Source organism: Pseudophryne corroboree, chromosome 11 (assembly GCF_028390025.1).
Source record: "Pseudophryne corroboree isolate aPseCor3 chromosome 11, aPseCor3.hap2, whole genome shotgun sequence".
NCBI lineage: Eukaryota > Metazoa > Chordata > Amphibia > Anura > Myobatrachidae > Pseudophryne > Pseudophryne corroboree.
This window is the reverse complement of record NC_086454.1, coordinates 51,610,911-51,636,407: the sequence shown is the minus strand read 5'-3', so window position 1 is coordinate 51,636,407 and position 25,497 is coordinate 51,610,911. Positions and strand designations below refer to the sequence as shown.

Here is a 25,497-nt window from a genome sequence, read left to right as displayed (position 1 = left end):
GGTTTATCACTTCATTATGCCTTCTCCAGGTTAGTACATCTGCGCCTCTGTGTCATATGCTGCTGAAGTGGTTTCCTCTCAGGAGGAATCGATTTCATGTACACAGAAATGAAATCACGGTGCTGAGCCAGCGTCTAAATACCCTAAATGGGTGACAGTCGCTAACCGGAGACTGAATCCCCTGGTTAGCGACAGAATCCTCAGTACACGGACGCTAACCGGAGACTGTATCCCCAGGCTAGCGACAGAATCCTCAGACCAGTATATAGAAGGTGCGCGGGACGACGCGCCATCTTCGGAGGGCGGGTGTTTCTTCTCAGTGCGGATCTTTCAGAGTTCAGCACCATTTTCCTGTCTGCACCACAGACTGCAGATGGTGATGGGGACATGCTGGGGGGGGGCGGCACCCCTTGCAGGGGGTGCAGCTCATGCTTGAGTCCATTAGAGATATGTTAAATATTGTTGACATGTCGCCTGCGCAGGTTGAGGAGGCTTACTTCACTGACAATAAGAAAGCTTCGCTAACCTTCCCTGCGTCTAAAGTGTTTAACGCTATTGGATAAATCCTGAGTGTAAGGATTCCAGATCCCCAAAAGGGTTCTGGTTACTTTCCCCTTCCCTGAGGAGGATAGAAAGAATTGGGAAAAACCCACCCATAGTTGACGCATCTGTGTCCAGACTGTCAAAGAGAGGGTGGGTTTACCTGTTCCCGGATCTGCCGCATTGAAAGAACCGGCTGAATGCAAGATTGACACTACACTCAAATCCATATACACGGCTTCGGCTTCATGGATTTCTAAAGCTATAGTAAAGTGGTCTGGCACGTTACTTGTGAAATTGGTTACAATGGATAAAAGTAAAGTTGAATTGTTCTTACGTAACATACAGGATTCTGCGGGATTTGCGTTGGAATCCATGAAAGGCCTGGGTTTGATGGCTGCAGGAATATCTTCCATGTCTGTCTCAACTCGTAGAGGACTCTGGCTGCACCAATGGTCTGCCGACACGGGATCCAGGAGAGGTGTGGAGATCCCACCTTACACAGGTCAGGCTCTCTTTGGGGAAACGTTGGATACGTGGATTTCCACGGCTATAGTGGGTAAGTCTCCTTTTCTTCCCTCGGCTGCACCTGCCACGAAGAAACCCTTTTCTTCAGCTGCATCACAGTCCTTTCGGACTGCTGAGCAAAGAAAGGCCAAACCGTCCAACACCTTCTTTGGGGGAGGTTGGCCAAAATCCAAGAAATCCTCAGCATGACGGTGGAGCGCGCGGCCGGAAAGTGGGGCCGATGGGGGCGAGACTCAGGCATTTCAGACACGTCTGGGTGTCTTCCGGCCTTTATCCCTGGGTGCAAGATACTGTGTCCCAGGGGTACAGGTTGGAATTTAAGATCTCCCTCCTCACCGATTTTTCAAATCTGGCTTGTCAGCTTTGCTGGCAGACAGGGCTAACCTACGGGAAGCCATCTAGAAGTTGCTGGAGGCACAGGTTATTGTACCAGTCCCACCCATATGCAAGACGAAGGCTACCATTCGTACCTTTTCGTGGGACCGAGACCGGATGGTTCGTTAAGACGCATTCTGAACTTAATAGCGCTACACCTTCCTGAGGGTGTTCAAGTTCAAAATGGAGTCTCTAAAGGCGGTGATATCGGGTCTGGAAGAGGGGGAAATTCCTGGTGTCCCTGGATGTCAAGGATGCGTACCTCCACATTCCGATTTGGCCACCGCATCAAGCTTATCTCCGATTCGCACTGTCGGACTGTCATTTCCAATTCCAGGCCCTGCCATTCGGCCTCTTCACAGCACCGAGGGTATTCACCAAGGTGATGGCAGAGATGATGGTTCTCCTCCGCAGACAGGGGGTAAACATACTTCCATATCTGGACGATCTGCTGATAAAGGCATCGTCCAAGGAGAAGCTGTTACAGTCCATTGTTCTCACGACTCAGAGAACACTGTTGGATCCGGGTGTCGGTTCATCAGTGCATTCGCTTTCTGGGGAAGATGGTGGCCTCTTACGAGGCTCTGCAGTACGGGAGTTTCTTGCTAGGTCCTTCCAGCTGGATCTCCTGGTCGGGATCTCATTTACACATGCACCAGAGAATACGTCTGTCGCCAAAGGCCAGGATTTCTCTCCTCTGGTGGCTACAATTACCTCATCTTCTGGAGGGCCGCAGGTTCGGGATTCAGGACTGGATCCTTTCGACCACGGATGCAAGTCTCCGGGGCTGGGGCCCAGTCACCCAAGGGGAAACCTTCCAAGGTGGTCAGGTCTGGAAGCCGGCCTGCCGATAAACATTCTGGTACTAGGAGCCGTCTACAATGGTCTTCTCCAAGCGGCCCATCTTCTAAGAAATCGGGCCATTCACGTGAAGTCGGGCAATGTAACGACAGTGGCTTACTTGAACCGACAGGGCGGAATGAAGAGCAGAGCTGCAATGCCAGAGGTAACAAAAATCCTCCTCTGGGCAGAAGAACACGCGTTGGCGCTGTCGGCAATCTTCATTCCGGAGGTGTTCAAGGAGATAACGGACCTTTGGGGTGTACCCCAACGGGACATGATGGCCTCTCGTCTCAACAAGACGCTTCAGAGGTATTGTTCCAGGTCGAGGGACCCACAAACCGTGGCGGTGGATGCCCTAGTGACTCCGTGGGTGTTCAACTCTGTGTACGTGTTTCCTCCACTCCCACTCTTTCCAAGCGATCTTAAACTCATAAGGAGAACAAGGGTTCAGGCAATCCTCATCGCTTCGGATGGGCCAAGAAGGGCTTGGTACGCGGATCTTCTGAATCTACGGCTAGAAGAGCTGACGCCTCTGCCGCTTCGGGAGGACCTGCTGTAGCAGGGGCCGTTTGCCTATCAAGACTTACCGCGGCTATGTTTGACGGCATGGAAGTTGAACACCAGATACTAGCTCGGAAGGGCATTCCGAACAAGGTTATTCCTAGCTTGTATCAGGAGTAACGTCTAAACATTACATAAACATTACCATCGTATTTCAAACTAAATATGTATCTTGGTGTGAGTCCAAGAAGTTTCCTACGGGGAGTTTCAACTGGGACGGTTTCTCCTCTTCCTGCAAGCAGGTGTGGATATGGGCCGGAGGTTGGGATCCATAAAGGTCCAAATTTTGGCCATATCTGTTTTCTTCAAGAAAACATGTGGCTGCCCTCCCTGAGGTTCAGACTGTTTTGTAGGGAGTTCTGCACATCCAACCTCCCTTTGTACCGCCTGCGGTGCCTTGGGTTCTTAACGTGGTGTTGCAGTTCCTCCAGTCGGACTGGTTTGATCCTCTTCAGGAGGTTGAAGTCAAGTTTCTCACGTGGAAGGCTGTCACTTTGTTGGCCTTAGCTTCTGCTAGACGTGTGTCGGAGTTGGGGGCTTTGTCATGTGAAAGCCCATGCTGGTTCTTCCATGAAGACGGAGCTGAGCTTCAGACACGTCAGCAGTTTCTTCCGAAGGTTGTGTCGGCATTTCATATCAACCAACCTATTGTGGTGCCAGTTGCGACTGACTCCTCAATTTCATCACAGTCCTTAGATGTTGTAAGGGCTCTAAAAATCTATGTGAGGAGGACTGCTCGTCACAGAAAATCAGACTCTCTGTTTGACCTGTACGATCCCAAGAAAATTGGGTGTCCTGCTTCTAAGCAGACGATTTCTCGCTGAACCAGGTTTACTATCCAGCATGCGTATTATGCCGTGTCTTACGTCTGTTAAGGCCCACTCTACTCGTAAGGTGGGTTCTTCCTGGGCGGCTGCCCGGGGTGTCTCTGCTTTACAACTCTGCCAAGAAACTACTTTGTCGAGGACGAACACGTTCACAAAGTTCTACAAGTTCGATACTTAGGCCTCTGAGGACCTTAAGTTTGGTCAATTCGTTCTGCAGGAGCCTCCGCACTCTCCCTCCCGTTCTGGGAGCTTTGGTACATCCCCATGGTACTAATGTGGACCCCAGCACCATCTAGGACGTAAGAGAAAATAGGATTTTAATTACCTACCGGTAAATCCTTTTCTCGTAGTCCATAGAGGATGCTGGGCGCCCGCCCAGCGCTTTGTTATCCTGCAGTGGTTATTTAGTTCAGTACTGCTTAGTTCTTGGTAAGTACTGTTTCGTTACTTGGTAAGTACTCCTGTCCAGCCGTTGCTGATGTTTCAGGCTAGTTAGCTTGGGTTGCCTTGTGTGTGTGAGCTGGTGTGAATCTCGCCACTATTTGTGTAATCCTTCTTTTGAAGATGTCAGTCTCCTCGGGCACAGTTTCTAGACTGAGTCTGGTAGTAGGGGCATAGAGGGAGGAGCCAGCCCACACTCTCAAACTCTTAAAGTGCCAATGGCTCCTGGTGGACCCGTCTATACCCCATGATACTAATGCGGACCCCAGCATCCTCTACGGACAACGAGAAAAGGATTTACCGGTAGGTAATTTAAAATCCTATTTTATTCTTTCTTTCTTTCTTTCTTTCTTTCTTTCTTTCTTTCTTTCTTTCTTTCTTTCTTTCTTTCTTTCTTTCTTTCTTTCTTTCTTTCTTTCTTTCTTTCTTTCTTTCTTTCTTTCTTTCTTTCTTTCTTTCTTTTTCTCTTTCTTTCTTTTTTTCTCTCTCTCTCTCTCTCTCTCTCTCTCTCTCTCCATAATCCAACTTAATTATATTCCCCTGATCCTATGTTTCCTCCTCAGTACCACAATAAAGTATCATGCTTCATGCTGCATCACATTGAAGAGCCCTGTTCTTTAGGGGCCCACGCTGCTGTAATAATGCCCCCTACGTGGATAATCCGAGTGCGCCGGCCCCAGGTGAGTGACCTGTTAACTTCTCCTCTGTCCCTTCACCCCTTTCTCTTCTATTCTTACATTGCTCTCTAAATCCCGGTAGAGTTCGATGAAGTCCAGTAAAAAGAAGAAGAGGCCGTCCTTTAAGAGGAAACCCAGTAAGAAAGGAGCGGAGGTGGGTGTAAAGCGAAGACTTGGAGTGTCCGGCGCATGTGTGGTGCAAGAGTGCACGCTGTTCCTGCATTAAGTTACACTTTCATTTTTCTTCAGGAACCCAGGATGCGACCGTTTGTTATCAGGCCTGGTCCCTGCCCACTCATGAAACCTGTACTTGTATTTGTCAACCCCAAAAGTGGAGGAAATCAAGTGAGGATCCTCTTTTTGCCCTACACACCTTACCGTGATCACCCTTCCCCCTTCCCTCCATTACTGTCTTTACATTTTGTTTTGTTTTTAATTTCCCGTCTATTTTACAGTCTGTCTTCCTCATCTCTCCTGTGTTGTAATTCTTGGCCTCTCCCAACTGCTCTCCTGTTCTATATTTATAAAGAGCTACCATAGCTGTAATATATACGGATAAACCAAACCAAAAAAAGGTTCTAATACAAGAATATAATTGTAAGTTAAATCGAATGAATGCTCTCTGCGCAAGAACTTAGGAACAGGGGGTTGAGGGTTTCCCTGATTTCAGTCTGAGCATGAAAAAGGTGCTTTGACATGACACTGGCAGGAAAATAGAACAGAGCTATGGGATATGGGATACAGACAGATTAGCGTGGACAGATAGAATGAGGGGAGCACTGCAGAATAGAGAGGCTGCAATGGAGAAGTCCCTGGTGATAGGAAAGGGGTGGTGTGATGAGGAGTGATGAAAGGTAGAAGTCCTTGGCAGAATAAGTGTGGTAAGGAAGTAATTATATTACCAGAATGTATTATTGTCATTTCTCTGACGTCCTAGTGGATGCTGGGAACTCCGAAAGGACCATGGGGAATAGCGGCTCCGCAGGAGACTGGGCACAACTAAAGAAAGCTTTTAGGTCACCTGGTGTGCACTGGCTCCTCCCACTATGACCCTCCTCCAAGCCTCAGTTAGATTTTGTGCCCGGCCGAGGTTGGATGCACACTAGGGGCTCTCCTGAGCTTCTAGAAAGAAAGTATATAATTAGGTTTTTTATTTTACAGTGAGACCTGCTGGCAACAGGCTCACTGCAGCGAGGGACTAAGGGGAGAAGAAGCGAACCTACCTGCTTGCAGCTAGCTTGGGCTTCTTAGGCTACTGGACACCATTAGCTCCAGAGGGATCGACCGCATGGAACTGGCCTTGGTGTTCGGTCCCGGAGCCGCGCCGCCGTCCCCCTTACAGAGCCAGAAGCAAGAAGAGGTCCGGAAAATCGGCGGCAGAAGACATCAGTCTTCACCAAGGTAGCGCACAGCACTGCAGCTGTGCGCCATTGCTCCTCATGCACACCACACACTCCGGTCACTGAGGGTGCAGGGCGCTGGGAGGGGTCGCCCTGAGCAGCAATAAAAACACCTTGGCTGGCATATATATCACAATATATAGCCCCAGAGGCTATATATGTGATAAATACCCCTGCCAGAATCCATAAAAAAGCGGGAGAAAATTCCGCGAAAAAGGGGCGGAGCTATCTCTCTCAGCACACTGGCGCCATTTTCTCTTCACAGTGCAACTGGAAGACGGCTCCCCAGGCTCTCCCCTGTAGTTTTCAGGCTCAAAGGGTTAAAAAGAGAGGGGGGGCACTAAATTTAGGCGCAATATTGTATATACAAGCAGCTATTGGGAAAAATTCACTCAATATAGTGTTAATCCCTAAATTATATAGCGCTCTGGTGTGTGCTGGCATACTCTCTCTCTGTCTCCCCAAAGGGCTGTGTGGGGTCCTGTCCTCAGTCAGAGCATTCCCTGTGTGTGTGCGGTGTGTGGATGGATAGGTGGAAGGTATAAACCGACAGTGTCAACTCCTTACATAAAAGGCTGGATGACGTAACAGCTATGGGACAGCCGGCTTCTCAGCCCGCGCCTGCCCAGGCGTCTCAAAGGCCATCAGGGGCTCAAAAACGCCCGCTCCCTCAGATGGCAGACACAGATGTCGACACGGAGTCTGACTCCAGTGTCGACGAGGTTGAGACATATACACAATCCACTAGAAACATACTTTACATGATCCCGGCAATAAAAAATGTGTTACACATTTCTGACATTAACCCAAGTACCACTGAAAAAGGGTTTTATGTTTGGGGAGAAAAAGCAGGCAGTGTTTTGTTCCCCCATCAAATGAGTGAATGAAGTGTGAAAAAGCGTGGGTTCCCCCGATAAGAAACTGGTAATTTCTAAAAAGTTACTGATGGCGTACCCTTTCCCGCCAGAGGATAAGTTACGCTGGGAGATATCCCCTAGGGTGGATAAGGCGCTCACACGTTTGTCAAAAAAGGTGGCACTGCCGTCTTAGGATACGGCCACTTTGAAGGTACCTGCTGATAAAAAGCAGGAGGCTATCCTGAAGTTTGTATTTACACACTCAGGTACTAGACTGAGACCTGCAGATAGTGCTGCTGCAGCGTGGTCTGTAACCCTGTCAAACAGGGATACTATTTTGCGAACATAAGACGTCGTCTTATATATGAGGGATGCACAGAGGGATATTTTGCCGGCTGGCATCCAGAATTAATGCAATGTCCATTCGGTCAGGAGGTTATTAGAGACCCGACACTGGACAGGTGATGCTGACTTTAAAAGGCACATAGAGCCTTATAAGGGTGAGGAATTGTTTGGGGATGGTCTCTGGGACCTCGTATCCACAGCAACAGCTGGGAAGAAAATGTTTTTACCTCAGGTTTCCTCACAGCCTCAGAAAGCACTGTATTATCAGGTACAGTCCTTTCGGCTTCAGAAATGCAAGCGTGTAAAACGAGGGAAGAGGGAAAAAGCTGCACCAGTCAGCCAGTTCCCAAAATTAAAATTCTTCCCCCGCTTCCTCTGAGTCCACCGCATGACGGGGGGGCTCCACAGGCGTAGCCAGGTACGGTGGGGGGCCGCCTCAAAAATTTCAGCGATCAGTGGGCTCGCTCACAGGTGGATCCCTAGATCCTTCAAGTAGTATCTCAGGGGTACAAGCTGGAATTCGAGGCGTCTCCCCCCCGCCGTTTCCTCAAATCTGCCTTGCCGACAACTTCCTCAGGCAGGGAGACTGTGCTAGAGGCAATTCACAAGCTGTATTCCCAGCAGGTGATAGTCAAGGTGCCCCTACTTCAACAAGGACGGGGTTACTATTCCACAGTGTTTGTGGTACCGAAACCGGACGGTTCGGTGAGACCCATTTTATATTTGAAATCCTTGAACACATACATAAAAAAATTCAAGTTCAAGATGGAATCGCTCAGGGCGATTATTGCAAGCCTGGAGGAGGGGGATTACATGGTATCCCTGGACATCAAGGAGGCTTACCTACATGTCCCCATTTACCATCCTCACCAGGAGTACCTCAGATTTGTGGTACAGGATTGCCATTACCAATTCCAAACACTGCCGTTTGGACTGTCCACGGCACCGAGGGTCTTTACCAAGGTAATGGCAGAAATGATTATACTCCTTCGAGAAAGGAAGTTTTAATTATCCCGTACTTGGATGATCTCCTTATAAAGGCGAGGTCCAAGGAGCAGTTGTTGGTCGGAGTAGCACTATCTCGGGAAGTGCTACAACAGCACAGATGGATTCTATACATTCCAAAGTCACAGCTGGTTCCTACTGTTCCTGGGGATGGTTCTGGACACAGAACAGAAAAAAGTGTTTCTCCCGCAGGAGAAAGCTAAGGAGCTGTCATCTCTAGTCAGAGACCTCCTGAAACCAAAACAGGTATCGGTGCATCACTGCACACGAGTCCTGGGAAAAATGGTAGCTTCTTACGAAGCAAAATTCCATTCGGCTGGTTCCATGCAAGAACCTTTCAGTGGGACCTCTTGGACAAGTGGTCGGGATCGCATCTTCAGATGCATCGGCTGATAACCCTGTCTCCAAGGACCAGGGTATCTCTACTGTGGTGGCTGCAGAGTGCTCATCTTCAAGAGGGCCGCAGATTCGGCATACAGGACTGGGTCCTGGTAACCACGGATGCCAGCCTTCGAGGCTGGGGGGCAGTCACACAGGGAAGAAATTTCCAAGGACTTTGGTCAAGTCAGGAGTCGTCCCTACACATAAATATTCTGGAACTGAGGGCCATTTACAATGCCCTAAGTCTGGCAAGGCCTCTGCTTCAAAACCAGCCGGTACTGATCAAATCAGACAACATCACGGCAGTCGCCCATGTAAACCGACAGGGCGGCACAAGAAGCAGGATGGCGATGGCTGAAGCCACAAGGATTCTCCGATGGGCGGAAAATCACGTCTTAGCACTGTCAGCAGTGTTCATTCCGGGAGTGGACAACTGGGAAGCAGACTTCCTCAGCGGACACGACCTACACCCGGGAGAGTGGGGACTTCATCCAGAAGTCTTCCAACTGTTGGTAAACCGTTGGGAAAGGCCACAGGTGGACATGATGGCGTCCCGCCTAAACAAAAAACTAGAGAGATATTGCGCCAGGTCAAGGGACCCTCAGGCGATAGCTGTGGACGCTCTAGTGACACCGTGGGTGTACCAGTCAGTTTATGTGTTCCCTCCTCTGCCTCTCATACCAAGGGTACTGAGAATAATAAGAAAACGAGGAGTAAGAACAATACTCGTGGTTCCGGATTGGCCAAGACGAGCGTGGTACCCGGAACTTCAAGAGATGATCTCAGAGGACCCATGGCCTCTGCCGCTCAGACTGGACCTGCTGCAGCAGGGGCCCTGTCTGTTCCAAGACTTACCGCGGCTGCGTTTGACGGCATGGCGGTTGAACGCCGGATCCTGAAGGAAAAGGGCATTCCGGAGGAAGTCATTCCTACGCTGATTAAAGCCAGGAAAAATGTAACTGCAAAGCATTATCACCGCATATGGCAGATGTATGTTGCTTGGTGTGAGGCCAAAAAGGCCCCAACAGAGGAATTTCAACTGGGTCGATTTCTGCATTTCCTACAAGCAGGAGTGACTATGGGCCTGAAATTAGGCTCCATTAAGGTACAGATCTCGGCTCTGTCGATTTTCTTCCAGAAAGAACTAGCTTCACTACCTGAAGTTCAGACGTTTGTTAAGGGAGTGCTGCATATTCAGCCCCCTTTTGTGCCTCCAGTGGCACCTTGGGATCTCAACGTGGTGTTGAGTTTCTTAAAATCACATTGGTTTGAGCCACTTAAAACCGTGGATCTAAAATATCTCACGTGGAAAGTGGTCATGTTATTGGCCTTGGCTTCAGCCAGGCGTGTGTCAGAATTGGCGGCTTTGTCATGTAAAAGCCCTTATCTGATTTTCCATATGGATAGGGCAGAATTGAGTACTCGTCCCCAGTTTCTCCCTAAGGTGGTATCAGCTTTTCACTTGAACCAACCTATTGTGGTGCCTGCGGCTACTAGGGACTTGGAGGATTCCAAGTTGCTGGACGTAGTCAGGGCCTTGAAAATTTATGTTTCCAGGACGGCTAGAGTCAGGAAAACTGACTCGCTATTTATCCTGTATGCACCCAACAAGCTGGGTGCTCCTGCTTCTAAGCAGACTATTGCTCGCTGGATTTGTAGCACAATTCAGCTGGCGCATTCTGCGGCTGGACTGCCGCATCCTAAATCAGTAAAAGCCCATTCCACAAGGAAGGTGGGCTCATCTTGGGCGGCTGCCCGAGGGGTCTCGGCTTTACAACTTTGCCGAGCTGCTACTTGGTCAGGGGCAAACACGTTTGCAAAATTCTACAAATTTGATACCCTGGCTGAGGAGGACCTTGAGTTCTCTCATTCGGTGCTGCAGAGTCATCCGCACTCTCCCGCCCGTTTGGGAGCTTTGGTATAATCCCCATGGTCCTTTCGGAGTTCCCAGCATCCACTAGGACGTCAGAGAAAATGAGATTTTACTCACCGGTAAATCTATTTCTCGTAGTCCGTAGTGGATGCTGGGCGCCCGTCCCAAGTGCGGATTGTCTGCAATACTTGTACATAGTTATTGTTAACTAAAGGGTTATTGTTGAGCCATCTGTTGAGAGTCTCAGTTGTTTTCATACTGTTAAACTGGGTATAGTATCACGAGTTATACGGCTGGTATGAGTCTTACCCGGGATTCAAAATCCTTCCTTATTATGTCAGCTCGTCCGGGCACAGTGTCCTAACTGAGGCTTGGAGGAGGGTCATAGTGGGAGGAGCCAGTGCACACCAGGTGACCTAAAAGCTTTCTTTAGTTGTGCCCAGTCTCCTGCGGAGCCGCTATTCCCCATGGTCCTTTCGGAGTTCCCAGCATCCACTACGGACTACGAGAAATAGATTTACCGGTGAGTAAAATCTTATTTTTGCTTATTTGGTGCTCCGGATGCTTTGGCGGTGCTATATAAACAAAAAGATAATAATAATAATAATAATAAAGCAGGTAATTAGGAAGAGGGGGGCTGGTCCAGTAACATCGAGGGCTATGGTGGGATACTGGCAGCCAGAGCAATGGGAGGCAGTGTGTTTCAGGAGTGGGGAAGTGATGAATATAAATTGAAATGTATTGAAGTACAGCTGCCGGCTTTGTAGCAGACCGGTGAGTGAAGAGTTTCAATAATCAAGTTATGGGAGCATGACAGTCCATTAGCTTTCTCTTACCTTCTCCCTATCTAACTAGTACTTTGTTTTGCTACATCTCTGGTTCTCAACGTCTGTCCTCGAGTACCTCCAACAGGTAATGTTTTCTGGATTTCTTTAACCATGTACAGGTGACCTGATCTATTTTGCTGGGTCAGAGATTATCCCATCTGTTTCCACAGACTTGAATCCGGAAAACATGACCTGTTGAGAAACCCCCTTTGCTACACTAACCAAGGGGGTCATTCCGAGTTGATTGCTAACTGCCGTTGTTCGCAGCGCAGCGGTCAGGCAAAAAATCGGCACTTCTGCGCATGGTACGCAGTGTGCACGCGCTTTGTTCTTTCACAAAACACGACGTAGTTTTACACAAGGTCTAGGGACGCTTTTCAGTCGCACTGCTGATCGTTGTGTGATTGACAGGAAGTAGGTGTTTCTGGGAGGTAACTGACCGTTTTCAGGGAGTGTGCTGAAAAACGCAGGCGTGCCAGATAAAAACGCAGGAGTGGCTAGAGAAACGGGGGAGTGGCTGGCCGAACACAGGGCGTGTTTGTGACGTCAAAACAGGAACTAAACAGTCTGCAGTGATCGTAAGGTAGGAGTAAGTTTCGAGCTACTCTGAAACTGCACAATCTTTTTTTGTAGCAGCGCTGCGATCCTTTCGTTCGCACTTCTGCTAAGCTAAGATACACTCCCAGGGGGTGGCGGCTTAGCGTTTGCACTGCTGCTAAAAACAGCTAGCGAGCGAACAACTCTGATGAGGGCCCAAGTCTCTTCCTTTCCTTTCCAATCATTTGCTATAGTCTCTCATCAATATTTCAGTGTACCTTGTTTGTTCTCCTCTTTCTCTTTACTATATTACATGTGTGTGTGCGGTGTCTCATCCTTTCTGTCTTCCGCCTTCATTTTCCTATATTTGATTAATTTCCCCTCCCCGCTTTCATGTCTTCTGCCTTTCTTCCTTACGCTGTTTCTGTTACCCTGGATTAAACCTCTGTTGTCTTAAACTCCTCAATACTCCCATATTACTGTATCTCACGAAGCCTCAGACATGCCGTGTTTGTCTAATGTCCCATGGCAGACTTGGCTTATCTCACTCCATATGTCTACCCCACTGGTACTCAGAACCTGGAGAGTGACTGACTGTTGTAGAGCCAATGAGTATTTTGTGGGTTGTCTGAGGTCACCTTGTCTATGGTCTGATGAGGAGGAGTAATTTCTATGTCTGTCACAAACAGGGGGTGAAGATCCTTCAGTCCTTCATGTGGTATCTGAATCCACGACAAGTGTTTGATCTCAGTCAAGGTGGCCCAAAGGAAGCGTAAGTGTTGCGTGCAGCTGGTGTATGGTGGTTTCCTGTATCTCCTGTTAATCCGTCCGTTTGTTATTGTTCAATTCTAATGGCAACATTTTACTGTAACAGGTGTAAGTAGATAAACAAGATAATGGTATATGGAAAACCAAACTGAATAATTTGTAACTATAATAGCATGTTACCATGTTGTATGATTGTTAGAAAAACAAACAGTAAACCTAGTTTGAGACACACAGTCATTGTCCTTGTGTCTGCCTCGTGCTTGGACTGCGCTCATTAATCTTTCTTGTGTCTTTTTGGCAGGTTAGAGATGTATCGGAAGGTTCCGTCATTGCGCATCCTAGCGTGTGGAGGTGATGGCACTGTGAGTCTCGTGTGTCCTGGGTTGTGTTTCTGTCTGTGCGCTGTGCGATCACTCTCTTTGTACTGCAGCCTCTCTCGCTTTCTTGTCTCTGGATATGTCCATGTGATTCAAACCATTAAGGGAGATTAAGAGTGATTGAAACCATTAAGAGTGATTCAAACCAGTAAGCCAGAGAAAAGAAATAAACCATGGCAACGGGAAGCGACCTACTTCATGGAAGTGCGCCAACATAACATCTTCTTATCTTTCCTATTTCTTTACTTTTCTTTTTTTGTAAACTTTGAAGGAAACAAAAGTTAATTATTTGTATACCTGAGTATAGGCATAAGAAGATTTTTTATCTTTGTAACTACTTCATTTAATATTTATTTATTAACATTTTATTATATAGCGCAGCATTAATTGCGCTTTATAATTGGAACAACAGTGATAGAATAAAACTGGGTAATAACAGACAGACAGAGGTAGGAGGGCCCTGCTTGCAAGCTTGCAATCTTTAGGGAAATAGGCCCTGATACACAGGGATAGATGCTGCCTATTGCATAACGGTCCACTCAATTGTGGAGGCTCTTAATGGCATGTATATGGCCACCCAACAATGTTGGCCCAAGTGCAGTAGAATGTGAAAGTGAAGAAAGACAAAATATGTGACGTTACGTGTGGACTGTACAGAGGGGAGGTAATATTGTACCTGATTGCATTGCCTGGACAGTATATTTAGAGCACTCTGCTGGTCAGCGGACAGTTAGCAGGATTCCTTCTCTTTACTACTCACTTTAGAGCAGGGGTGGGCAATCTGTTCAATGCAATGCTTTCTTGAAAGACCCGTTTATTCTGCCAACCAGTGCTGACTGTATCGTTGTCCAAAGAGCAGAATTTGTCCATCCATGTTCTACAGAAACTGTAGGCAAACCGCTGCTGAAGGTTGTTTAGAAGCACCATGTGGATAGGCTTAGGTTACTGAGAAGAAGGTGGGTAAGTTATATACACACCAACTTGGACAGCTTTGGGAAAGCACAATGCAACAATCCTAGCTCTCTAAATGGTGAACACTGGGTTGACGGTGTAGAGTGAGTGCAGGAGTTGTTCAGGCAGTTTTAATTTGAAAGCCTTTTCCCTGTCCTCCCTGTTATACCCCATGCCTGCTGGGAGCACTTCAGTTTAGTTAACTTTATGTTTAGACTTTGTTCCTTCTCTAGTCTACAACTTTCGCCTACAGCTCTATGCAGCAAAGCAGAGCACATTCTGGGAGAGGTATTTCATTTTCTAAGAAATTGGTGAGCTCCAGTGCCAAGGGTCTCTGTCCATTAGGGGTACCAGACCCCTAGGACTTATTGGCTAAGCCAGGTGGGGCAGACTTAGGGTTGGTAGAGCGCGGGTGTATGTCTGGCACCGAATGTCCTGGAAACTGATGTTCTGGAGGTTTGCAGCTTTTCTCAGTTTAAGTGTACAGTGAACTGTCCGTATTAATTTCCTCCATTCCAGTTCTGAAGGATCTAGTAACCCAGGCTTGGGCAAGGTAGATTTTTGGTAAGTTATCCTCTTCCAATAGAGGTTGTGGAGAGGATGTGGAGCTTGTCCGTCCACCACCATTCTAATCACTGGTGCTGCGTCTCTTAAAGATGACACAGAACGAAGGATGGAGAGCCTCCTGAAGTGATTTTTTTTTGCGACTTGGCAGAGGATTAATGAATGGTTGCTTACCTTGGTGGAGCATTGTCAGTATGTCCTACAGTACCTGGTTGATGCAGCTTTGGATGCTAATCATACAGGGGCAAGAACAGCAACATGTGTAGTCTCTGGTTAAAATCCATGGATGCAGACATGGAGGCTAAGTAGGCACTGGAGATGTTTCCACTCTTAGTCTCTTATTTGGTCCAGAGCTGATAAGACCATTTATTCTCTCACATGGAGTGAGAGGATTGTCCTTACAAAGTCAGCCCTTTGTCCTTCAAGTGGACCAGCAGAGAGACCGACGGGCTTGGTTAGCCTGTCTCCTGCCTTTCAAAAAAATTGAGAAGCTTGACAAGTAACAGTCCCACCCAAGGTGGGTGTCTGTCTGCCTCACTTCTGGCATCAGTGGTTCAGTTCCATTAAAGACACCGGGATGAGAGGCATTGTAAGAAAGAGATGTTCTAGATTTTCTGTGCTCAGCTCCCAGACTGTTTTTCACCACAGGTCTTTCTGTAGACAGGGCACAGAATCTTGCTTTGCGGGAAGTCATTCAGTCTTTACTCGCCTCTGGAATTGTCTTTCCAGTTATTGATGGACAAAGAAAGTTGGGGGTCTAACTACAGTCTCTTGCTGGTGCAGAATCCATATGGTCTTTTCATTCCACTTTGGTTTTCAAGTCTTTGAACACCCATCGCTGGATCGACTGGTTCAAGGTGTAGACTTCCTATCAATGTCCTAGAGATAATGGTGATAGTCTACACCTTAGTAAGTGGACACCATCTCTTGCGCAGAAAATCAGTAAAAATCCAGTCCAACAATGTCACAGCCATGGCTAGCTACAGGTCTCAGTAGTGCACAATGAGTTCTCTGGCCATATGAGAGACTCAACAGATTTTGTAATTTTTGGATTGAAATGTTTAGGCCATCATGGTGGTGTTCATACTGGGCACAGGCAAGTTAGGTGCGACTTTCTTCTGTGCCAGATTATTCATCCTGGGGAATGTTCCATTCATTCACAAGTCTTTATTCAGCTGGTGGAAAGGTGGTATCAGCCAGACGTCTTCATGATGATGTTTTGGTTGAACAAAAAGGTGCAACCAGAACCAAAGGTGATTTTGATAAGACGTGATGGTAGTGCTGTGAGACTTTCAGCTAATTTATTTGTTTCTTCTAGTTGTGATGCGCCTGGTTATCTGAAGGCACAAGTTTTAGCTTGTTTGGCTTTCTTTCAGGGAAAGCTCTAACAGGTACAGGAGTTGCAGATGTTTTTACAGAGTGCACTGCATGTAGAGCCCCTATTTTTGTTTCCTATACAGACGTGTCCTCATACATCATTGCTGCAGTCCGTCAGGTCCTGCGAGAATCTTTTAGCGTCGGGCATTTTTTTTTTGCCAAAAATGCATCTTAAGCTGGGTACACGCCTAAAGATTTACCTGTCCAATCGGTCTGGTGGGAACAAATATCTGGTAATGTATGGGAGCGAATGACCATCAACCATTTGCTTGCAAACGCTGGAAAACGGACAAAAACAATTGTTCGGATAAATGTGTTAAATGAAACACATGTAACCAATTTGTCTGAAAGAGCATTGTTTGTTTTCCAGCATTTGGGAGCAAATGGTTGATTATCCCTTTCGTGAAAAGAAGACTCCCGACATTAGAGTTGCATGGAACCTGGCAGCTCACTGAGGCCAGACATCGCACGCTTCATGGCGTATTGCGACTAGATGTATGAGGACACATCTATATCCCGTGAAATCTTAATCTTTTTCTTGTGACCTGTTTGATTCGTGAAGTTAAAGTTCCCCACATTTTTTCTTTTGGCGATTTTTCAGCAAGCAGGAGCTTTTCCCTTTCTCATTTTACTTCCGGATTGGGCTCTGCTTCAGGAGAAGCTTCAATTTCAGCCAGAACTGCTCTGCTTGTAGCAGATCAATCAGCACTTTTTTATCAAGATTGTCAGATCATACATGTGAGATGTCGATATGCTTAGGGTTGGGCTGCAGCATCGGAGGGTTAGGCAGCATGTTGGTTAGGGTTAGCCACTAGGGGGTGGAATAGAATTAGGCTTCAGCAGCAAATGGTTAGGCTGCGGCAGCGAAGGTTTATGTTTAGGCCTCGAGATGGGAGGGTCAGGCTTTGTGAGGGGAAGGTTAGGGTTAGGCTACGGGAGGGTTAGTTATACTCGCCACTGGAGGTGATGCAGGATCAGCCGGACGTCCTCATCAGCTGCTCATCGGTACCAATGTTTTAGGAGGAGGATGTTCTTTCCTCTTACTTGTTCGTCCCTCTCGCTTCTTTCCTGTAGGCATCTGTTACATATAACTGAAGTGCTCCTGGCAGGCATGGGGTATAGGGGGAGGAGCACAGACTGATTTGAAGTGCCGCACTCTTTTTGTATCCACTATATTCCAGCGTTACTCCAGTGCCCCTCTATGAGCTTAAATTGATTTAACATAAATAAATAAAATGCACCTTACAGTTGTTTCTGCAGTTTGGACATAGAAATACTTCCTTAGATTAAATTGTTTTTATGACCTATATTGTGCTGAGTAGCTTTTTACTTGTTTGTCTTTTTGTGAGGTTTTTGTTTTCCTCTGGCTTAAAGATTTTTATTTTAATTGTTCTCCCTGTTTCACAATAAAGAATGCTCTTTTGCCACAGGTGGGCTGGATCCTCTCTGTGCTGGATCAACTGCACCTTTTCCCTCCTCCGCCTGTTGCAATCCTACCTCTTGGTACAGGAAATGATCTTGCAAGAACCCTCAACTGGGGTGGGGTGAGTTCTCATCTGTGTGTCAGGATAAGCTCTGAGGCTGCTATCCTGCACTCCTCATGTCTGTTACTGGGAGCTATAACCCTACACTCCTCCTGTCTTGTTACTGGTTACTGTACCCCTGCACTCCTTCTGTCTGTTACTGGTTACTGTACCCCTGCACTCCTCATGTCTGTTACTGGGAGCTATAACCCTACACTCCTCCTGTCTGTTACTGGGAGCTGTGACGCTACACTCCCCCTGTCTGTTACTGGTTACTGTACCCCTGCACTCCTCCTGTCTGTTACTGGTTACTGTACCCCTGCACCCCTCCTGTCTGTTACTGGTTACTGTACCCCTGCACTCCTCCTGTCTGTTACTGGTTACTGTACCCCTGCACTCCTCCTGTCTGTTACTGGGAGCTGTACCCCTGCACTCCTCCTGTCTGTTACTGGTTACTGTACCCCTGCACCCCTCCTGTCTGTTACTGGTTACTGTACCCCTGCACTCCTCCTGTCTGTTACTGGTTACTGTACCCCTGCACTCCTCCTGTCTGTTACTGGTTGCTGTACCCCTGCACTCCTCCTGTCTGTTACTGGTTACTGTACCCCTGCACCCCTCCTGTCTGTTACTGGTTGCTGTACCCCTGCACTCCTCCTGTCTGTTACTGGGAGCTGTAACCCTGCGCTCCTCCTGTCTGTTACTGGGAGCTGTACCCCTGCACTCCTCCTGTCTGTTAATGGTTACTGTACCCCTGCTCTCCTTCTGTCTGTTACTGGGAGCTGTGACGCTGCGCTCCTCCTGTCTGTTACTGGTTACTGTACCCCTGCGCTCCTTCTGTCTGTTACTGGGAGCTGTACCCCTGCACTCCTCCTGTCTGTTACTGGGAGCTGTACCCCTGCACTCCTCCTGTCTGTTACTGGGAGCTGTAACCCTGCACTCCTCCTGTCTGTTACTGGGAGCTGTACCCCTGCACTCCTCCTGTCTGTTACTGGTTACTGTACCCCTGCGCTCCTTCTGTCTGTTACTGGGAGCTGTACCCCTGCACTCCTCCTGTCTGTTACTGGGAGCTGTACCCCTGCACTCCTCCTGTCTGTTACTGGGAGCTGTACCCCTGCACTCCTCCTGTCTGTTACTGGGAGCTGTAACCCTGCGCTCCTCCTGTCTGTTACTGGGAGCTGTAACCCTGCGCTCCTCCTGTCTGTTACTGGGAGCTGTACCCCTGCACTCCTCCTGTCTGTTACTGGGAGCTGTAACCCTGCACTCCTCCTGTCTGTTACTGGGAGCTGTACCCCTGCACTCCTCCTGTCTGTTACTGGTTACTGTACCCCTGCGCTCCTTCTGTCTGTTACTGGGAGCTGTGACCCTGCACTCCTCCTGTCTGTTACTGGTTACTGTACCCCTGCACTCCTCCTGTCTGTTACTGGTTACTGTACCCCTGCACTCCTCCTGTCTGTTACTGGGAGCTGTGACACTGCATTCCTCCTGTTACTGGTTGCTGTACCCCTGCACTCCTCCTGTCTGTTACTGGGAGCTGTACCCCTGCACTCCTCCTGTATGTTACTGGTTGCTGTAACCCTGCACTCCTCCTGTCTGTTACTGGGAGCTGTGACCCTGCACTCCTCCTGTCTGTTACTGGGAGCTGTGACCCTGCACTCCTCCTGTCTGTTACTGGGAGCTGTGACCCTGCACTCCTCCTGTCTGTTACTGGGAGCTGTGACCCTGCACTCCTCCTGTCTGTTACTGGGAGCTGTGACCCTGCACTCCTCCTGTCTGTTACTGGGAGCTGTGACCCTGCACTCCTCCTGTCTGTTACTGGGAGCTGGGACCCTGCACACCTCCTGTCTGTTACTGGGAGCTGGGACCCTGCACTCCTCCTGTCTGTTACTGGGAGCTGTACCCCTGCGCTCCTCCTGTCTGTTACTGGGAGCTGTACCCCTGCGCTCCTCCTGTCTGTTACTGGGAGCTGTGACCCTGCATTCCTCCTGTCTGTTACTGGGAGCTGTAACCCAGCGCTCCTCCTGTCTGTTACTGGTTGCTGTGACCCTGCACTCCTCCTGTCTGTTACTGGGAGCTGTACCCCTGCACTCCTCCTGTCTGTTACTGGGAGCTGTACCCCTGCACTCCTCCTGTCTGTTACTGGGAGCTGGGACCCTGCACTCCTCCTGTCTGTTACTGGGAGCTGTACCCCTGCGCTCCTCCTGTCTGTTACCGGGAGCTGTGACCCTGCATTCCTCCTGTCTGTTACTGGTTGCTGTAACCCTGCACTCCTCCTGTATGTTACTGGTTGCTGTAACCCTGCACTCCTCCTGTCTGTTACTGGGAGCTGTGACCCTGCACTCCTCCTGTCTGTTACTGGGAGCTGTGACCCTGCACTCCTCCTGTCTGTTACTGGGAGCTGTGACCCTGCACTCCTCCTGTCTGTTACTGGGAGCTGTGACCCTGCACTCCTCCTGTCTGTTACTGGGAGCTGTGACCCTGCACTACTCCTGTCTGTTACTGGGAGCTGTGACCCTGCACTCCTTCTGTCTGTTACTGGGAGCTGTGACCCTGCACTCCTCCTGTATGTTACTGGTTGCTGTAACCCTGCACTCCTCCTGTCTGTTACTGGGAGCTGTGACCCTGCACTCCTCCTGTCTGTTACTGGGAGCTGTGACCCTGCACTCCTCCTGTCTGTTACTGGGAGCTGTGACCCTGCACTCCTCCTGTCTGTTACTGGGAGCTGTGACCCTGCACTCCTCCTGTCTGTTACTGGGAGCTGTGACCCTGCACTCCTTCTGTCTGTTACTGGGAGCTGTGACCCTGCACTCCTCTTGTGTGTCAATTGCAGCTGTGAGACTGCACTCCCCTGTGTGTCACTAGGACCTGTAAGACTGTATACACCTGCACTTTCTCCTGTATGTAGGAATAAGTTGTGAGACCTGTACTTTTTCCCTGTGTGTCAGTATAACCCTGTGAGACCTGCACTCTCTCCCTGTGTGACAGTATAACCCTGTGAGACCTGCACTCTCTCTCCTGTGGGTTGGTTTAACCCTGTGAGACCTGCGCACTCTCCCTGTGTGACAGTATAACCCTGTGAGACCTGCACTCCCTCTCCTGTGGGTTGGTTTAACCCTGTGAGACCTGCACACTCTCTCCCTGTGTGTCAGTATAACCCTGTGAGACCTGCACGCTCTCCCTATGTGACAGTATAACCTTGTGATACCTGCACTCTCTCCTGTGTGTCCGTATAACCCTGTGAGACCTGCACTCTCTCCCTGTGTGACAGTATAACCCTGTGAGACCTGCACGCTCTCCCTATGTGACAGTATAACCTTGTGATACCTGCACTCTCCTGTGTGTCCGTATAACCCTGTGAGACCTGCACTCTCCTGTGTGACAGTATAACCCTGTGAGACCTGCACTCTCCTGTGTGACAGTATAACCCTGTGAGACCTGCACACTTTCTCCTGTGTGATAGTATAACCCTGTGAGATCTGCACTCTCTCTCCCTGTGTGACAGTATAATCCTGTGAGATCTGCACTCTCTCTCCCTGTGTGACAGTATAACCCTGTGAGACCTGTACTCTCTCTCCTGTGTGACAGTATAACCCTGTGAGACCTGCACACTTTCTCCTGTGTGACAGTATAACCCTGTGAGATCTGCACTCTCTCCTGTGTGACAGTATAACCCTGTGAGACCTGTACTCTCTCCCTGTGTGTCGGTATATCCCTGTGAGACCTGCACTCTCTCCCTGTGTGTCGGTATATCCCTGTGAGACCTGCACTCTCTCCCTGTGTGACAGTATAACCCTGTGAGACCTGCACTCTCTCCCTGTGTGTCGGTATATCCCTGTGAGACCTGCACTCTCCCTGTGTGACAGTATAACCCTGTGAGACCTGCACTCTCTCTCCTGTGTGACAGTATATCCCTGTGAGACCTGCACTCTCTCTCCTGTGTGTCAGTATATCCCTGTGAGACCTGCATTCTCCCTGTGTGACAGTATATCCCTGTGAGACCTGCACTCTCCCTGTGTGACAGTATAACCCTGTGAGACCTGCACTCTCTCTCCTGTGTGACAGTATATCCCTGTGAGACCTGCACTCTCTCTCCTGTGTGTCAGTATATCCCTGTGAGACCTGCATTCTCCCTGTGTGACAGTATATCCCTGTGAGACCTGCATTCTCCCTGTGTGACAGTATAACCCTGTGAGACCTGCACTCTCTCCTGTGTGACAGTATAACCCTGTGATACCTGCACTCTCTCCTGTGTGTCCGTATAACCCTGTGAGACCTGCACTCTCCTGTGTGACAGTATAACCCTGTGAGACCTGCACTCTCCTGTGTGACAGTATAACCCTGTGAGACCTGCACTCTCCCTGTGTGACAGTATAACCCTGTGAGACCTGCACTCTCCCTGTGTGACAGTATAACCCTGTGAGACCTGCACTCTCTCTCCTGTGTGACAGTATATCCCTGTGAGACCTGCACTCTCTCCTGTGTGTCGGTATATCCCTGTGAGACCTGCACTCTCCCTGTGTGACAGTATAACCCTGTGAGACCTGCACTCTCTCCTGTGTGACAGTATAACCCTGTGATACCTGCACTCTCTCCTGTGTGTCCGTATAACCCTGTGAGACCTGCACTCTCCTGTGTGACAGTATAACCCTGTGAGACCTGCACTCTCCTGTGTGACAGTATAACCCTGTGAGACCTGCACTCTCCCTGTGTGACAGTATAACCCTGTGAGACCTGCACTCTCCCTGTGTGACAGTATAACCCTGTGAGACCTGCACTCTCTCTCCTGTGTGACAGTATATCCCTGTGATAGTGCTGTGTTACACGTCAGAATGAGCTGGAAGTGTGCAGGATTTTGTATGTGTATTCCCTCCTCTGCAATGACCGCCTATGTGCCATGTTACCCATGCCTGCGCCTGTTTTCCTAGGGTTACACAGATGAGCCTCTCTCCAAGATCCTGAGCCATGTGGAGGAAGGAGCTGTAGTCCAGCTGGACCGGTGGAACCTAGAAGTGGAGAGAAACTTTGAAGCCTATGAGGAGGACAGAGCAGAGGGAGCAACAGAAAAAGTGAGTGGACCATGTTGATAGAACAGCTTTGGTTAAAAATAGAAGCATGGTTATTTGTAATTAACACCAGACATAAATGGATGGGAAGATTATTAACTACATGAATATATATCAGGCCAGTGACGCTTCAAATTAGTTGATTTAATGATGTATGTAGAAGACCAGCACATATGGTGCATAAATCTGTCTCCCTTCCTACAGCTGCCCCTGGATGTGTTCAATAATTATTTCAGCCTGGGATTTGACGCTCGAGTTACACTGGAATTCCACGAGTCCCGAGGTACGGTAGTGTTTGTGTGTCTTGGGGCGAAGTGCTCCCCACTGTTGTCCTGTGTGATTGTGTGGCTGTTACTGGCATCTGAAAAATGTACGAGCATCCTTATCTACGTTATAGGGTAAGGTTAGGAAAAGTGCTAGAAGAGGAAGAGACAAGGGTGGCAGGGTGTGGACCAGAGGAGCTGGATGGTTGGCATTGTGAGTCGGTGAATGGCCAGACTGCAGTGGGTGATAGGGAGTGAGAGAAGGTGACAGCTTGTGGGCATCAGCAGTGTTACTGGGTAATGGTGTGGACATTTGAGGTGGGTGGCAGTGTTCAGATCTCAGGAGTGGAATGAGTGATGGCTTGTGGACCACAGGAGTGGGGATGGGTGACCAGAGAATGGCAGACTGTGGGGTCAGTCCAGTTAGGCGTGAGGCTGTTTGTGTGAGCCGTTTTCATGGCAAATTCTTACTGCATGTACAAGTGGCAATCCAAACTCACCGCCCTGAGCAGGGGAAAAAGTAGGGTAATCTTTCTTCTACGGTAAAAATGTTGGGACTTGCTTCAGCGCCACTTGGACACCCCTCATCCCCCCCCAATGAATGGGCCAATAATTATATCCTGTTATTGGGGTTAAGAAAAAGAAATGGCTCAAATTAACACAAAATCTCCTTCTTTTTTTTGTTTTGTTTTCTCTGACGTCCTAGTGGATGCTGGGACTCCGTCAGGACCATGGGGAATAGCGGCTCCGCAGGAGACAGGGCACAAAATTTAAAAGTTTGACCACTAGGTGGTGTGCACTGGCTCCTCCCCCTATGACCCTCCTCCAAGCCTCAGTTAGGTTTTTGTGCCCGTCCGAGCAGGGTGCAATCTAGGTGGCTCTCCTAAAGAGCTGCTTAGAAAAAGTTTGTTAGGTTTTTTATTTTCAGTGAGTCCTGCTGGCAACAGGCTCACTGCAACGAGGGACTTAGGGGAGAAGAAGTGAACTCACCTGCGTGCAGGATGGATTTGCTTCTTAGGCTACTGGACACTAGCTCCAGAGGGACGATCACAGGTACAGCCTGGATGGGTCACCGGAGCCGCGCCGCCGACCCCCTTGCAGATGCCGAATAGAGAAGAGGTCCAGAAACCGGCGGCAGAAGACGTCTCAGTCTTCATGAGGTAGCGCACAGCACTGCAGCTGTGCGCCATTGCTCTCCGCACACTTCACACCAGCGGTCACTGAGGGTGCAGGGCGCTGGGGGGGGCGCCCTGGGCAGCAATGTAATATACCTATTCTGGCTAAAATATATCACATATAGCCCCTGGGGCTATATGGATGTATTTAACCCCTGCCAGGTTCCAAAAAAACCGGGAGAAGAAGCCCGCCGAAAAGGGGGCGGGGCCTATTCTCCTCAGCACACAGCGCCATTTTCCTGCCCAGCTCCGCTGCGAGGAAGGCTCCCAGGACTCTCCCCTGCACTGCACTACAGAAACAGGGTAAAAACAGAGAGGGGGGGCACTTATTGGCGATATTTATAATATTTGAGCTGCTATAAAGGGAACACACTTATTAAGGTTGTCCCTATATATATTTATAGCGCTTGGGTGTGTGCTGGCAAACTCTCCCTCTGTCTCCCCAAAGGGCTAGTGGGGTCCTGTCTTCTATCAGAGCATTCCCTGTGTGTCTGCTGTGTGTCGGTACGTGTGTGTCGACATGTATGAGGACGATGTTGGCGTGGAGGCGGAGCAATTGCCTGTAATGGTGATGTCACCCCCTAGGGAGTCGACACCAGAATGGATGGCTTTGTTTATGGAATTACGGGATAGTGTCAGCACGCTACAAAAGTCGGTTGACGACATGAGACAGCCAGCAAACCAGTTAGTACCTGTCCAGGCGTCTCAGACACCGTCAGGGGCTGTAAAACGCCCTTTACCTCAGTCGGTCGACACAGACCCAGACACTGACACTGAATCCAGTGTCGACGGTGAAGAAGCAAACGTATTTTCCAGTAGGGCCACACGTTATATGATCACGGCAATGAAGGAGGCTTTGCATATCTCTGATACTGCAAGTACCACAAAAAGGGGTATTATGTGGGGTGTGAAAAAACTACCGATAGTTTTTCCTGAATCAGAGGAACTGAATGAAGTGTGTGATGAAGCGTGGGTTACCCCAGATAGAAAACTGCTAATTTCAAAGAAGTTATTGGCATTATACCCTTTCCCGCCAGAGGTTAGGGCGCGCTGGGAAACACCTCCTAGGGTGGATAAGGCGCTCACACGCTTATCAAAGCAAGTGGCGTTACCGTCTCCTGATACGGCCGCCCTCAAGGATCCAGCTGATAGGAGGCTGGAGAATACATTGAAAAGTATATACACACATACGGGTGTTATACTGAGACCAGCAATCGCCTCAGCCTGGATGTGCAGTGCTGGCGTGGCTTGGTCTGAGTCACTGTCTGAAAATATTGATACCCTGGATAGGGACAGTATTTTACTGACTATAGAGCAGTTAAAGGATGCATTTCTTTATATGCGAGATGCACGGAGAGATATTTGCACTCTGGCATCAAGAGTAAGTGCGATGTCCATATCTGCCAGAAGAAGTTTATGGAC

General features: G+C 48.9%; 1 protein-coding gene across 6 annotated transcripts in view; it reads left to right on the top strand.

Annotated features, from left to right (window-relative positions):
- The window catches only part of DGKZ (diacylglycerol kinase zeta), a 268,679-nt gene that overhangs the window by 168,180 nt on the left and 75,002 nt on the right, over window positions 1–25,497 (top strand). For all 6 annotated transcript variants that reach the window (XM_063944285.1, XM_063944286.1, XM_063944284.1 and 3 more), the window contains 8 exons: window positions 4,679–4,795; window positions 4,875–4,946; window positions 5,042–5,137; window positions 12,707–12,789; window positions 13,087–13,147; window positions 17,485–17,598; window positions 22,500–22,640; window positions 22,842–22,920. In XM_063944285.1, the coding sequence (XP_063800355.1) occupies window positions 4,679–4,795; window positions 4,875–4,946; window positions 5,042–5,137; window positions 12,707–12,789; window positions 13,087–13,147; window positions 17,485–17,598; window positions 22,500–22,640; window positions 22,842–22,920 (763 nt within the window). The remainder of the gene's footprint in view (window positions 1–4,678; window positions 4,796–4,874; window positions 4,947–5,041; window positions 5,138–12,706; window positions 12,790–13,086; window positions 13,148–17,484; window positions 17,599–22,499; window positions 22,641–22,841; window positions 22,921–25,497) is intronic.